At 36.1% G+C, this 15,196-nt stretch overlaps 3 protein-coding genes across 3 annotated transcripts; 1 reads left to right on the forward strand and 2 right to left on the reverse strand.

The window, feature by feature from the left end:
- The first annotated feature begins 1,118 nt into the window (after positions 1-1,118).
- On the forward strand, positions 1,119-2,105 carry LOC117624852 (glycine-rich protein 5-like). The gene has a single exon (XM_034356334.1). The coding sequence runs from the start codon at positions 1,294-1,296 to the stop codon at positions 1,789-1,791; it is 498 nt and encodes a 165-aa protein (XP_034212225.1). The 5' UTR covers positions 1,119-1,293; the 3' UTR covers positions 1,792-2,105.
- A 286-nt stretch (positions 2,106-2,391) lies between these two features.
- On the reverse strand, positions 2,392-7,200 carry LOC117624589 (secretory carrier-associated membrane protein 3). Its single transcript, XM_034355924.1, has 12 exons — positions 6,816-7,200; positions 5,697-5,813; positions 5,544-5,606; positions 4,834-4,867; positions 4,553-4,675; positions 4,039-4,101; positions 3,840-3,933; positions 3,393-3,438; positions 3,244-3,311; positions 3,088-3,136; positions 2,895-2,960; positions 2,392-2,770 (listed from the first exon to the last, which is right to left on the reverse strand). Exons 1-12 carry the CDS (start codon positions 6,873-6,875, stop codon positions 2,684-2,686), a joined length of 870 nt encoding a protein of 289 aa, XP_034211815.1. The 5' UTR covers positions 6,876-7,200; the 3' UTR covers positions 2,392-2,683.
- A 929-nt stretch (positions 7,201-8,129) lies between these two features.
- Positions 8,130-13,853, reverse strand: LOC117625985. Its single transcript, XM_034357596.1, has 16 exons — positions 13,297-13,853; positions 12,563-12,664; positions 12,352-12,468; positions 12,007-12,042; positions 11,665-11,775; positions 11,380-11,463; positions 11,186-11,304; positions 10,823-10,924; positions 10,532-10,648; positions 10,375-10,440; positions 9,746-9,812; positions 9,415-9,468; positions 9,104-9,199; positions 8,808-8,834; positions 8,654-8,689; positions 8,130-8,515 (listed from the first exon to the last, which is right to left on the reverse strand). The coding sequence occupies exons 2-16, from the start codon at positions 12,620-12,622 to the stop codon at positions 8,369-8,371; spliced, it is 1,239 nt and encodes a 412-aa protein (XP_034213487.1). The 5' UTR covers positions 12,623-12,664; positions 13,297-13,853; the 3' UTR covers positions 8,130-8,368.
- Between the last annotated feature and the right edge of the window lie 1,343 nt (positions 13,854-15,196).

Genomic DNA, 15,196 nt, shown 5'->3' on the forward strand with positions numbered 1-15,196 from the left:
AAGTTGCATTCATTGGGCAAAAATTGTTAGGCCGTGTATAATCATCCTAAATAAGGCACGAGGGATGTAAGTGTGGCACTAAAACAGCAGCCCTAGCTAGCTATATAACTTAGGTGATTGTTTGTAATTTGTAGCTAGCTCTATGCGTAGAATTTAACATTTGATCTCAAGTCAAGGTGCCCACTATCATTATTACTTGTGTCACCTTATTTGCCCAATCCCATCACAATATATGTACGTGTACTTGATCATATGCGCAAATTAGGTTTCTTATCCATTACAGGTGTGCTTGATTGATGCATATGCTCAAAGGTCGTGATGCCTGCTTTTTCCTTCCAAATGCAGAGACTTCATATATTTTGCATGTGCCTATGACTTGAGAATCACCGTCGTCTTTAAATGAATTGCAGATTGGAAGTTAGCCATATTTATTCAGTGTTTTATGATATTTCTGTGAGTCCTGTGAATAGCCAATTCTAACTCTCTTCTGTTCTGCTCATCTCTCTGCACATCCCATAAGTGTCTTCAAGGTTTCATTCTAAAATTAGATACGTAATTGTATTCAACAAGTAACATCTCAAAACTAACCTCGAAGTTAAGATGCTACATCAAAGCTAATTTTAACTACTAAATTGAGGAAGACATCAAAATATTAAGAGTATTGACAAAATATATCAAATCAAATATCGACAATCTACTATGCACACTCGTTTCTAAAATGTGAAAATTGATTAACTGCATGTGGCATGTGGGTTCCCGCCAAGCTGTTGATATCAGTTAATGCATAGACCAAACTTCACGTGTCAACTTATTACACAATATATAATACAAAAGGAATTTGAGAAATACTTATTTATATCGAAATACCACTGTGACGACGTTTCAAACCAACCACTTATTATTATGTGTTTTAATCTCGACATGACAATGCATAATGTACTTAGAATACTGTGACAATGACATCTACATGTAAGCTCTTCACAAGAAATTTGGATATATAATATATGTCAAATGAAAGAAACAAAAAGATGAGGATAATAAATGCACCCGACCTACTCACATTCATATAGGGCCTTGCAAACTGTCCTCCAACATCTCTATTAAATGTGCCTTTTCTTCCTCATCACTGCCACTACCGCTAGTACCACCACTAGCAAGGAAGGAAGGATATGTCCCCCCACTCCGCACTTATATATTCATTCCCAGTTCACAAACGCTCCTTTCTCAATTCTCAATTCTCATCACTCTCTCCCCACTAACTCCCCCAAAAAAAGGCAAAAGCAAAACGAAAAAATGATGCCAATATCAAGTCTTTTCTTATCCACTCTGCTCCTCTCTGCTTCACTTGTTATCTCAGCCCGACCCGAATTCAGTTTCTCAGCTGAACTCAAGCACTCAAATGACAAACCCACCAACCAGAACAACAAAAACAACAACAAAGGTGGTGGTAATGGTGGTAGTGGTGGTAATGGCGGTAATGATGGTAGCGGTGGCATGGGCGGGTTCTTTGGACCCGGCTTCGACATACCCGGGTTTGGAAAGGGCTTTGGCAGCGGTGTGGGTGGCGGATATGGAGGCGGGTATGGGGGTCCGAATGGAGGGTACTCCAAGGGTGGTACTGTGAGGACTTCTCTGGTGTGTAAAGAAAAGGGTCCATGCTACAAGAAGAAGCTGACTTGCCCTGCTAAGTGCTTCACCTCCTACAGCCGATCAGGAAAGGGGTACGGTGGCGGCGGCGGTGGCGGTGGGTGCACCATTGATTGCAAGAAGAAGTGTAGTGCTTATTGCTAGAGGAAAATAGAGTGGTGTTCCTGTTATGCTGCTGCAGCCGGCAGCCGGCAGCCGGTAATATTAATATATATAGTTTGCTATAATTATGTAGTATGTATAAGCATCTGAGTAGTGGACCATAATATAATATCGTATGAGACTATTTAATCTTCTTTTTTGCAAGTTTCTACTAATACGAGTGGCTTAAGAGTATTTGTTTGTTTTTCCTTTTTTGGTGCTAAGCTTTGCTGGTTGTATTTAAAGCTTTTTGTGATTGTGTTGGGTACTTGAAACCTAAAGTCTATGTGATATGATTTTGCTTTATTTAAGAGTAATGATGTCCCTATGCTCCAGTCTATCAACTTTGGACCACACCACGCATCTCAACAAAATTTCATTCAAATTGATAGTTATTCTTGATTCTTTTGACAGAGACAAGATTTTCTTTCATTTAGGATATATGTTGCTTTCGTAATTAATATTACAGTCTAGCATTGATCTGTTGCAAAATTTTAAAATCAGCCTTTTCATATCTATTTATACGTTATACCTTCACTCAATATGCAAGGGCGGGCTCAGGTTTCAAGAACAATCATAGCCCTGAGAGACATTTTCCAAAAATTAGGCAAAAAATGATGGAATTAACGGGATCTTTAGAAACAGCAAAATCAAGAGAAAATGGTTTTTTTTTCTTCTTCTAGCAAGCCTCCTAATCAGTCTCCAGTATAGAAACAGAGGTAGCACTTAAATCAATCAATCTCTATGAAACAAGCGTAAGGGGGAAGGAACAAATAAAAAATAAAAGGCTCAAGCAAAACATCTGTGTATCCGCAAATCCTGCAACTAAGGGCATATACAACCTATATCAATACAGAAGTCTCCCATCTTTTCTTCTCCGTACAAGCTTTTAGCTTCAAAGCGCTGCCCTCACAACTCCTCTTGCTCCTTCACGTCTCATTTCGGCCGCTTTACCACTTCCCCGGAAGTACATGTACACTTGCTGCACATGCAAAGGAAAAAAAAGTGTTATAGAGGACCACAGAATAAGTGCTACAACAGCACCCAACACGTTGCTTATCTTTTTGTGAGAATCTGGCAACGAGAATTGGATATTGGAATTAGACCTGAATAACCCAGATGCTAAGCAATGATTCAAGACAGAACATTCCAAATCCAATGAAGTAGAAGATCTATAAACAATGAAAAAATAATTAGTATCCTCAAAGGAAAAGAAGCATCTGAAAGTGCTCCACGCGTGCAGGTGGGCAGTCATACAAAATGTTTGAACAAAATAGACTTCAGGACCAACATTCTTACCCCAACCAAAGCATGGTTTCCCACAACATCAACTGCAGCCAGAATGCCACTATTCCAAAGGAACACAGCAGGAAATCATAAGCAGCAAACAAAGGGAAAAAGGTTTTCACTTATAAAGAATGTTGAAGTGCATTCCTAATTTAAAAGAGGGCATACGTGAGAGATTTTCCTTTGAAAATTAGTGGAGGAGCAACAGCAGCAAAGATGCAGAAGCCAATGTGGAGCTGTAGGAAGAAGAAAATAGATTATGAGTAATAGTTATGCTGAGTTCCTGAAATGAATTGCATGCCTACTACCCAACTTACCAAATAAAACATGAAAAACCATCCATACTTCAAAGCACTCTCGGACCTGAAAAAATATTGAATGAGAATACAAATCAATTTCACGAGTAAAAATTCAGGAGCTAAAACATCAGTCCACATTCTTGAAACAATTACATGATACATTAGCACTAATGTCAGAACAGAGGTTAACAACTTGGAAGTTGCAGCAACTGAACCAAATTAATTCCTCGTAACCATCATCACATACTATCATATTACTAAAATCCAATAAAATTTCTTCCCTACATGTTCACTAAATTGTTCTTTGTTGCTTCATTATAGTCTCACATGGGTTCAAGCTTCAGAGGGTTTCTTTTTGGCTTATAAACAAGAGGAATCACAAAAATAGGACTTCGGAAAGGCTAAAAAATGAAGAAGAAAAAAATATATCAACGACCAATTTTAGAAAAAATGGGCAATATATACCTGAAAACTCGGTACAGTGGCCGGTACCACAAGACATAGGATCCAGGAGCCCCTGCTATGAAGTAGATAACAGCAAGGAACCAGATTTTTACCCCTACACAAAAATCAGAAAATGTTCAAATTCACCAAACTTGAACAGAGGATCCAAAATAAATACTTGATCATGTGCAGAACAGGTGCACAGTATACTTTCACTCACCTTCACCCTTAATCCACGCTGTAGTAACAGCTATTATATTCCAGAAAAGGCAAAGAACAATTCCTGCATAACATCACCATTCATCACCAAAATCTAGAGAGTCCCTGATGAACTTTAGTTTAAAAGTTAAGGATAATTAAAAAATAAAAGAACATCTCACACAACCTATCTCACAACCAAATCATGATGGCATGATGAAGTAATGTTAAGAAACAGATGATTAGACACTACAGCCACTGGGTAATATAAGTCATCTTTTAGAGCATGCAATGGTATATAGAAACTAAACCCAACTGCTATATACTTATGATTGTTATAAGTTTTGAGCTTTCATCAAATTTTCAGGCCTAACACCATAGTACAAGGTCAACCACCAACCAACAACAACGATTTCTGCCCAAGGGAACAAAAAGCCACACACATATACAATTCATTTACATTAAATTTGCAATTATAATTGTGATTATAGTTAACACATAATCATAACATCCATAAAATTAAATGGTTGGCATACCTAACCATGTTGTAAACGCAACATACTGCACCCTTTGTAAGTGAATCGGTATTTCATTTGCAATATCATGATGGATAATTGGGAAGAAAGCTGGCCAATTTTTTTCCTCAAGAACAATTCCAGCTGCAAAACAAAAGGGAGCATAGAAAAACTATTGTTGATAAACTTTCAAAGGATATCAAGCTTGTAAGTGTTTATACAGCATTTGGAACACAATACTTTAACCACCCACACCACCACCCCCCACCCCCAAAAAAAAACCAAAAGGCAAGGCAAAATACCACGTGCTGCAGCATCTTCTTTCCGTTTTACTATCTGCACAATAATGATAAAACAAAAACAGTTAAAATTTGTATGGATGAATGATCAACTATAACAGCAAATTAATTGAAACATATGTTAAGAAAGTAAAAGTCAACAACAGAAGAACGAAACAGAACTGCTCTGAAAATATTCAAAGAAAAAGCCAGTCCCTTAAATCCATCCCAGAAAATTGTCCCCTTAAACACCCTCCTACTCCTCCCTAACCAGACACCAAGAAAATGCATAATGGTAACAGCCCTTCAAACACGTCCCTTACACCTTGTAACAGGACAGCCATGTCATCCTACGATCATATCTATAACCATACCAGATTCCACCACAGAACACCAAATTTGGAGAGAACGAACACTTTTTGTTTTTTATTTTTTTATAGAAAAAGGCATTAATGAAAATCAGCACTATCTTTTTATGTAAAAATGCAATTCACATGCGCATGACATTGTATCACTGACCTCACCCCCTGCCTCTCTTTATGGGGTAGGATTGTACTCCAGGAAATACAAGCGGTACAATCCAACCCAGAAAGGTCACTTTCACACTTTTTAATTTGAGAAGATTTTAAGCCTCGTATTGATGACCAGGTTGACAACAACAGTGTACTAATTAACACAGCCCAGTAAGAGAAAATTTCACACATTCAGAATTTATAGTTTCTTTCAAGTCATACCTCCTCCCGCTTTCTCAATTCAGCTTCTTTAGCTTGGAGCTCCCTCTCCCTCTTTTTCAGATCCTAGATTCAAAAGAAAGAAAAAACTAAAATTAGTATTTAAAAAATAGGTCAATTTCAATTGACTATTTAACAAGTTGAGTTCAAACTTACTGCATTTCCATCGATAGGTATATCAACAGTGTCACCAAGGCCATAATTGAAACCAGCACGCTCAGGAGGAAGGGGTGAAAGTCTTGAGTTTTTCGCAGGAGCAACACTTCCAGGATTCTGATCAATTTGTAGCACATATGCATGAGAGCTCAAACAGTAGGTGATATAAGCCAGTATATTTCCTCAGTTTCTTTTACATACAAAGCCATGATTACCATTTCCGAAGTAAACAGAGAAACACATCATTTAAGAAACCAAGTAATGAACTCAATGTTCCCTGTTAATAAAACCCTCCATTCTCTACCGTCAATGTACTCCACAGATACAACTACATGTCTAGATGTACTTTAAACAATAATTGGATAGTTTTTGAAGCTCTGAATTTTGGGAACTTTAAAGGTACCCCTTCCATCCACGATTTGATTGTAATCCAAAATCTGTTCTGGGGGTATCAGAAATTGGAACAACTACTTGTGAACGGAGCCATTCAAGTATGATCCATTTTCCTTAACTGGGTTACATGAATCTACATTCTTTTTTACAATGCAATGTCGTATCTAAAGTTGAACATCTTTGTACTTTTAGAGTCAAACCCCAAGTTAAGAGTCCGCACCAAAATCATTTTCTACAAGCAAAAAACAACGTCTAAGGAAGATAGTTTTTAAACCCTATATGTGCAAGGGACTGAGCACTGTGTCTGGAATCCCATTCCGACCATATCCAACAAGATTTTGGCTGGTATTAAAAACCACACAATCTATCACCAACGCCAACTCAAAATCGAGAAAGAAAAAAAGAAGTTGCGGAGCTGGATTTAGATAAGGTTACTTGTATATATGGATTTCGATCATAATTTCTAGAGCAAACTGCTATAATAGAAATTCAACAAGACAATAAAGCTCCAGAAAAGTTGCGCAGTTGGAGAAAAGTCGATCGATTTACTTTAATTTCACAACGAAACCCAAACACACAAAAAACCATAGATCTTAAAATCTACTAAAACACATCCAAAACCCAGCAAGTCAACGACCTTACTAAATCAGATTCACCAAATTAAAAAACCCAATTCGAATTCATTTCAATAGAAACAGTAGGAAAATGATTGGCAAAGAAACTTACAGAGAAGGGATTGACTTCATCTTCTTCAGCAAAAGGGTTACTATCGTATCGACCAGCCATGGAAGAGAGAGAGATGAGATTTGAGTGCCGAGGACCAGTCTCCGAACTTGGAGGCAAATTGTCTTAAGAGATCTGAGACTAAGCAGAAAATGAAAAGAAAAAGCTTGTAGGCGAAGAAATAGAATTGAAGGAGAAAAATTATTTTCAGGCACAGAAGTAAAAGAAACTGAGGAGATTAATGGAATTTTTAGAGAGAGATAATTACTAAACGGTTGCTGTCTTTAAATATTTTTCTAGATAGAGAAAGCGGAGGACTCGTCTACTCTTTTGTCAGCTTTCGACAACGAAGGCGGCTTTTTAATTTGATTTTCATATTTCTGGGGCTAAAAAATAAATTTCCTTTTTTTTGGTTTTCATTTTTAATTTTTTAGATAATACCAAAAATGAAGAAGAAAAACTCAAAAATAATTTGAACGCGTAAGTTGCAAAGTTGGTCAATTAATCCACATGCTGCTGTCCTGTTAGCTGTTGCTTTGGTTGTAACAAAAATTCGTTGTTAATTTTTTATGGTTTTTTGTTCATAATATTGGTGTCAGTGTCCAATAACATCGTCAGCTAATTTTTTTTATATTCTTGAATATAAGCGATAATCTAAATTATAAATAAATAAATAAAAATTCTCACACATACAACTATGATCCATAGTCAACTAATCTTGAATAAGGTTTTTTTAATCTTCTTATTTATGATCTCATCTACAATAAAGTCTGCTGCTTTCCTCTGTTTTCATTTGCAAACAGCAGCATTTACATAACACTAAAAAAATATTATTTTTTATGCAATAAAATAAAAAAATTCTACCCATTAGCAACACTTCACCCAAAACTAGAAAATTCATTTCAGAATGATTATTATTTATTTTAATAAAGTAGCAAGCACCAGCTGTAAAGACTTGATTTGATTATATTACGCACTACGCGCTATTGATGTGCTTCTAGAGGGATTAATTTTCTTGTGTGTTTTAATATTCAACTCATAACTATTAGCTTCCTGTGAGCCCAAGAAGGCTGCTTCTTTTCTTTTCACACCCCTCAGCTTTTGTGTTTTTGCAGTCATGCTAGGCTAGCTGTTATATTGAATTGATTAAATGTGGTCAGAGATGAGACCTCATGAAAAGAGAAGAAAATGCCTATAAATTAATTCATCCAGAAAATGGAGAGAATTTGCTGTTTATATTGTCCCTGCCAGCTTCCTCAAAGTCACTCTGTTGGTTTTTTCAACAATGTAAGGGAGACCAGTATATCAGCTATAATCTTACACCAAAAGCTAAATAGCTTGTATAAACCAAGAAAATGAAAAGGGAGAAAGCGGCCGGAACAAGATACACAGGACATGGGGATAAATCTGAATTGCAGGGAACAAAATTAATGAATATCCAAATAATGAATTAATTATGTGTTTAAAAAAGGCTACACAAACTATTGGTATAGATGGAGACTCTGCCTGTAAATGAATCTGCACTAACATTTTAAACCACCCCCGTTAGGATTAACTTAAGAGCTCAAATGGGTGTTTCGTTTGCGCTGTTTCCGGCGTCTTATGCTACTTTTAAATGGATCAGTCCAGTTCATGTCCTCGTCTACAGCATTATTCCATCGCTCTTTGAAGATTGAAAACTCCCGCGTTGATTGCCTCCTAATCTGCAAAGTCCATATTGAATGTAAAACAAATACGTCTATCGAGTCACCGGAGATTATTACTTTTCACCATTTCAGATTATACAATTGAATATTTATAAACACAAAATGGAAAGCAGGCTACAGATTAATTAGTCTCACCTCAGTTCGCACATCAAAACCTGAAGCACCACGTTTCTGCATATTATAGAATGAAAGTTAACAAGATGATATTTAGACTGCTTGTAGCTGTCAAATATTTTATGAACAAAAATAAAGAGTAAAAAAGATTTCTAATGCTTATAGTGAAGTTTACCTTGCTTGTCTTCCCACGACTGGAAACCTGCAAATAGAGAGAGAGAGAGTTGAGAATTTTTGTAGTCCAAGAAAAAGGGAGAAAAAAAAAACTGAGCTGTTAAGATGAATATGTGCAGGAGATTGTAAAGGGCTAAACTGAAAACAATCCCACCATCAAGATAGTTGTTCATTTATGGTTTAACACCAGTAAACATACAGTTAGAACAATAGCCCACCACTTGCAAACACTAGCAAGCATCAAACAAAAGCATCAAAGCTTTCTTACAGCCAAGGAAGAGGCAGAGAGCAACTAACCTTTCTTGCAGACAAACCACCATCTCCCAAAGTTTGTATGCCCTTATGAACAACATATTCACTATCAACAACTCCCACCTTCGTCGTACGGTCTCCCTGCAAAATGTGGCATTTTACTTATGGCGACTGCTAAATGTTACGTAAACTCACATGGAACTGTTGATTTGATTAATCAATAATCAAGCAAAGATAAGAAGCTGAAGCAATTTCGGGCAACCAAACCCCTCAGTGCAGAAAATCTCATAAAAAGAGTAACTGAATGAGGAAATTGATTCTAAACCTTACCCAAGAAATAGGAAAGTAGGTTTTACCTGTGCACAATATCCAAGTTTCATGTCCAGACCCCATCCATGTACAAGATCATTCTGAACAAAAATAAAGCCGCTCTGTGAATAACTTAACAAAGATATTTTCAAAATTGTATTTGGCAAGGTAGTGTGCTCAAATTTTATAAGAGATAAGCACTCCAAAAATTTTGAAAATTGAAATAGCAAGGGGATGATCCTCCTCTTATCAGCGAGAAAGGTTCCAGCACAAAGAAAGAAATCCATGGCAACAAATACCAAAAATAATAAATACTATTTCAAAAAAGTTTGTTGGGGTTATAGTGGAGTTGAACAGACCAAGATAAAAAAAGGATACCTGTATAAGGTGCCAAGTACAATGCCAGGCAGCTCTTGAAAAAACCGGAGCCATACCTTCCACAAACCTGCATTTGTCAATTTAAAAGGCTAAATAACCATTCCACAGTCCATTAGAGAAAAATATAGACTATGTCCTAAAAGAAGACATTAATATCCAGATAACCAATGTTAGATGTATATCACTTAAGAACGCTATTATAGCGATTCATCAACTTGTGTGCCCATTCAGTCTCTAATAAGAGAAGATAGTGTAAGACTGTCAAATAATTGTTAAGCCACACCTTAACAATCAATTTTTAGGATGTGCAAACCATAAAATTTATTATGATATCAGAGAAGGAGATCCTAAATACAAATCCTTATATCCACAACCTCCCAAAATAAGTTGAATTACACATAGTGAGACCTACTGGTGGAGCGAGGACCAAACATACATGAGTGTCAGAATATAAAAAATGTGTCAGCTCCCATTTTTACAGATTATATTTTTAGAAACAATGGTAAACCAAGAAAACATATCAGGTAGGTCAGATATCATAATTACTCATCACATAGATAAAAGCATTCAACAGATTCTTTACCCTTAGAAAGAATAGCTATATCTATTGTACCATTATGACAACTCACCCAGTGCATGGTGGTGTCTGACTTGCTTCTGTACACTTCACACTGCCTCTGATGTCATAAACTCTTCTGCAAAGAGTGAAAATTTTGTTTGAGTATAACTAATATTCAGAAAAATAAATAGAGTTTATGATACAGTGGTTTAGACCATGCTATTCACCTATGGAACTTCTTTTTTCTAGCACGAATTGTAATTCTATGATGTATATCTGTTGAATTTGGATGCAAAGCTGGCTGAGATATCTCCAGTCCTGCTTGTCTAACAATTTCAAGATATCTGGGAAAGAAAATCCAAAATTTAAATTATATGCAATGAAGAACATTTATGGTCCAGATAAAAACACACAAATAAAATCAATATGCTACCTATGGGACCAAGTTAAATTATTCAGAGGCAAACAGAAGCAGAGTATGCCTTGCATAAATTGTCCTAGACACCCATTAATATTACCTTCCTGGATGAAAATTCTCAACCCCCAAATCTTCATCCCAAAGAAACACATAATCATAAATGGACACAATATCTGGATGTAGAAAGCGTTTAGCAAACCACCTGAAAATAAACCATAAAAAAGTTAGAAAGACGAGAAATGAGAAACGAAACAAAAATCAAGGAACATCAATAGTAGGGAACCGCCCTTTGATAAATGCAACTGTTAGATACAATGAATTCATTGCACACAATACATCCATAGTTAACGCATTCAAGTAGATGCTGAACTCTTGGAAAAATTTAATATATAAAAAAGGCCATTTTGTCAGTGGACTCAAGCCAGAAAATTGCAGAGAATCGTGAAGGCAACTACTAACTTACCACTTTGTTTGGTTCTGGGCAACTATGTGTATGGCATTGCTACTCCACTCAAGATCCCACCACCCATCAACATTCCCATCATAATGGAATAGAATGATGGTAAAGTTTTCTGGAAGAAACTGAAATCGATAAAATTAGGACAAGTGTCACTTGATGTCACTTTGAACATAACAGCAGAAAAATGTATTACTTACCTTTTCCACAATAGCATCAACACTATCCTTTTGCTTAATACCAACCGGAATAGCCAGCAAGTTACGATGGCTATAATCATTGACCTGAATCAGAATAACCACCCCAAATCACGAAAAATATATATGTCATCATCAACACAGTTATCATAATTAATGAACTTTGGTTTACCCCTCACAGTACCAATAATCTAGCAATCATCTATAATTTTTTATTACTGAAGACAAGTGGGCGTGCAAGAAAGAATCTTAAAAATTATGTTAAACACAAAACGATCAGAATCTTACCTTTAACCTTGACCCACTTGTCAACCATAAAGGCCTTAGCTCTAAATCTGACCTAGCTTGTATTATGCCACGAGGTAAACTGTCCAACTTTTTGGAAGTCACAAAAATATCCTAGAGGCAAGTAACAGAAGAAATTTAGAATATAATGAAGGTAAGAAACATACATCCACATAGGATCATCCAATCATGCAAGAATTGTAAATCAGGCTGGTAACTTCAGTAATTTATAAACCAATGAAGAACAGCTACAGAAGACTTACTTAAAGGTGTTATGAAACACCGATTAAGCAAGGTAAGAAAACATTAACTTGGCAACATGGCTACAAGGATCTAAGCAGTTACCTTTACTGTGTCAAAGGGATTCCATTTTGCGTCCATCTAATAAATGAGAGGAGAAAAGAACAATCAGTAGACTGAAAGCCAGGACAACAAAAACAGTAATTTGAAGAATTATCATGATATAAATCAATAGTAATGCTCCTATGTTACTTTGGGTTTCTCTAAACCCAGTGTAAACTTATTTAAATCGGCCAATCAAATGCAGTAAAATTGTTGATATATTCTTGTGTAAGATGGTGACAACAGATTCCAAATGGATTGCCAGAAGGTCATCAAGAGAATATCCTGCCAATCTTGGTTGATCCTTATAAAGGATGAGTGACAAGTTCAGATTAACAAAAGGAGTACCTCTGTCTGCTGATAAGCTTGATATTGGTAGTTGGTGGTTCTATACACAATGAACAGCATTACTGTACATACAACTCCCATAAAAGACAGCTGCTTCATCTTCAATCCGCATTTTCCCTGCACCAGCATTATACATTATAGGAACCTTTTGGCATCATTTGAACTTAATGCAACAATAAATAAAACAAGTTACTAAGATTGTGGATCATACTCCATCAGAGAAAGCACTCCTTTTCTTGAACACCCATATCCATGAGTTTGGCGACTTCATAGACAACCAAATCTTCTATTTTATTTTCATAACAAGAACAAGCTGCAATACAAGCACATTAAACAGAGACCAATATTAGTTGTGATTCCAACCAGATGCTACCCAGAACACACTATTTTTTAAGAAGTAATTCCACAAATTTGCCAAAATCCAAGTTTGACGGCTGATTCTATATATAATCATGCATCTTATTTCTGGATGTTTTGAGTCTACGAAAAGGGGTAAGCCAGGGAGGGATTGAATTTCTATTGAAGTAAGTGGGAATGTCTTAAAAGGACTCCAAAGATCAGTACTACAACAAGGGGCTTCCATATGTAATCTGGGCAACAGAGACTTCTTTCAGATTTTCAAAGTAAATACTAAATCTATTAATAAATAAGTACACTTGCAGAACCGACCAAACTTTAAAGAAATTACTAATTAAATACTACATAAGACTACCCACCCTGAACACAAACAGATAAAAAAAAAATGTTTTATTTTTTTAAATTTACCATCAAGGGAAAACTCTATTATACAGAAATGAATTCCATGAGATCTTAATAAGGCAAAAATAATTTAAACCCAGATACAGCAATTTCTTTAAATTTAAAAAAAAAATTGCACTTTTGCGGACATCATTGAAGAATCTTGAAGCTGATCAATCACTAAAGAGAACCCAAGCGAAAACTCACCATGAAACCAGAAAACTAAGCACCTCCTCTGTGAATCGCCAAGAAACTGAGATTAGATGAAAGATCGGAAGCCTCCAAAATCAAAGGCCTGGAAGAAAGAAAGTGGTATATCGATCGAGCTCCAGCTGAGGCTGTCACTAAAGTCTGAGCTGAACCCAAAAGCAATGACTATGATTCGGTAAAACCCAGCAGAAGAAAGCAGAAGCAGAGAGAGAGCAAAGAAAGAGACTGAGCAATATAGAGAGAGAGAGTATTGAGGGGGGAAGAGAGAGTCGAAAGACGAAGGAGACGGAGGGGGCGGGTTTCAAGGGAGTGAGTCAGCTGCCGATGTAGTAGTGAGGGCATGCGCAGAAGAATCAGAAAACCATGGAAATGAAGAAATGATGATGAGAGAAAAATGGGTTTTTTCTTCGTATGGTTTTGGGTTCTGATTCTCGCCGACGAGTGTCACTGTGTATCAGACGCACGCGAACTCTCGGATCGTCGTGTCCTCCTTTGCTAATTTCATGTCTTTATTTTATATTGGAGAAATCTCAGACCAGACTCTGAAGTTTTATTTTCTGTTTTTTTGTTTTTTGCTTTGTTTTTTTTGTTTAAAAATAATTGTAAACATAAAACACACACAGAGAAACTGTGAAATGTCACCGTTTGGTGTATGTCCAAAATCTATGTCACCGTTTGGTGTATGTCCAAAATCTATGTCACCTGATCTTTTGGTTTTGAATTTTTTTTTTCTTTTTCTTTATTTGAATAAATGGTTTTTGGAAAATTTTATAACAGCACTGCTGATATTAAAATGGAATGGAATTTATCCAGAGATTTTCTAATACAACTTTCATGTGCTGGAACAGATTTGTCCACCTAATTTCTTTTCTGATAAGGTCAAAGGATAATTTCCTTTTCAAGCTAATGAATTTGTTCATATACTTCAGTAATATTTTTGGCAGCTTTACATTCAATTTCCACACCTGTCTAAGTATCCTTTTATATTTTGGGTGACTTTTAATTATCCATTAATCACAAATTAATGGGTTCAGCTATAGTTACCAGTGGTAGTAGAGGAGCCAAACTTCTAGAGTAGGGGGCCTGCACCATGAAGAGGAAGAGGAAGTTAGGCCTCGTTTGTTAGGGAGGACTAGATTAGACGAGTAAAATGCCTACATTTTATGTACAATCAAGGCATAATATGGATATTGTTGTCTAACAAACTTGAAGGATGTATGAGGATTATTCATAAAAGGTTGATGACTAAAACTTATCTCTCATAATCCCACTAATTTCCAGAGGATTAGGAGGACCTCTTATATATAGTCCTCATTCTTCATCCAAGTTAGACAATATATTCATATTATGCCTTCAATGCACATGAAATGTTAGGTATTTTTCTAGTATAGTCTAGCTCTTCCCGGTTAATCACCATCCCTAATAAAAAGTGTAACGGCCATAAATTGTATCTATTAAAATTCTAATATCTTTACGCTAGTTTCAAGCTTATTATACATTTGAAATTATGGTCCTAATTATGCTAATCATTTTCTCATTATCCACTCATACGAGTCATGAATAATTTGAATTACCTAAATTCACACGCGGTATTCAGCAATTCTGATTTTGTATTGTAAATACATGAAAGCATGGACCCATTATGGCAAAAGTCACTTTCCTTTGCTTCTTGAGTTTGAAGATTGTTGGGTGTCGAAAAACTTCGGCCAATCAGATTCTTCCACATACTCCCTTAAAAGCCGGATTCCAACTAATCTTTGACGACAAATGCGAGGTGCGTTTATCAAAGTATATATCAACTCCAAATGCTGGATAGTTAGTGAACCACCATTCATCAACTCCCCCTAGCAAATTAATTATTAATACTTTCGATTACAATAAATAAAATATCAATTTC

This window comes from Prunus dulcis, chromosome 4 (assembly GCF_902201215.1).
Source record: "Prunus dulcis chromosome 4, ALMONDv2, whole genome shotgun sequence".
Lineage (NCBI taxonomy): Eukaryota > Viridiplantae > Streptophyta > Magnoliopsida > Rosales > Rosaceae > Prunus > Prunus dulcis.

Excerpts from the sequence above, each read along its gene's own strand:
- LOC117624852 (XM_034356334.1), top strand. The coding sequence starts at position 1,294 with ATGATGCCAATATCAAGTCTTTTCTTATCCACTCTGCTCCTCTCTGCT.
- LOC117624589 (XM_034355924.1), bottom strand. The coding sequence starts at position 6,875 with ATGGCTGGTCGATACGATAGTAACCCTTTTGCTGAAGAAGATGAAGTC. Across the intron at positions 3,312-3,392 it reads GGTTTTTCATGTTTTATTTG|CTCCACATTGGCTTCTGCAT; the intron begins GTAAGTTGGGTA and ends TTCTTCCTACAG. Across the intron at positions 2,771-2,894 it reads TTAGCATCTGGGTTATTCAG|CAAGTGTACATGTACTTCCG; the intron begins GTCTAATTCCAA and ends TTGCATGTGCAG.
- LOC117625985 (XM_034357596.1), bottom strand. The coding sequence starts at position 12,622 with ATGAAGTCGCCAAACTCATGGATATGGGTGTTCAAGAAAAGGAGTGCT. Across the intron at positions 10,441-10,531 it reads AGAAAAAAGAAGTTCCATAG|AAGAGTTTATGACATCAGAG; the intron begins GTGAATAGCATG and ends CACTCTTTGCAG. Across the intron at positions 8,835-9,103 it reads GTGGTTTGTCTGCAAGAAAG|GTTTCCAGTCGTGGGAAGAC; the intron begins GTTAGTTGCTCT and ends CTCTATTTGCAG.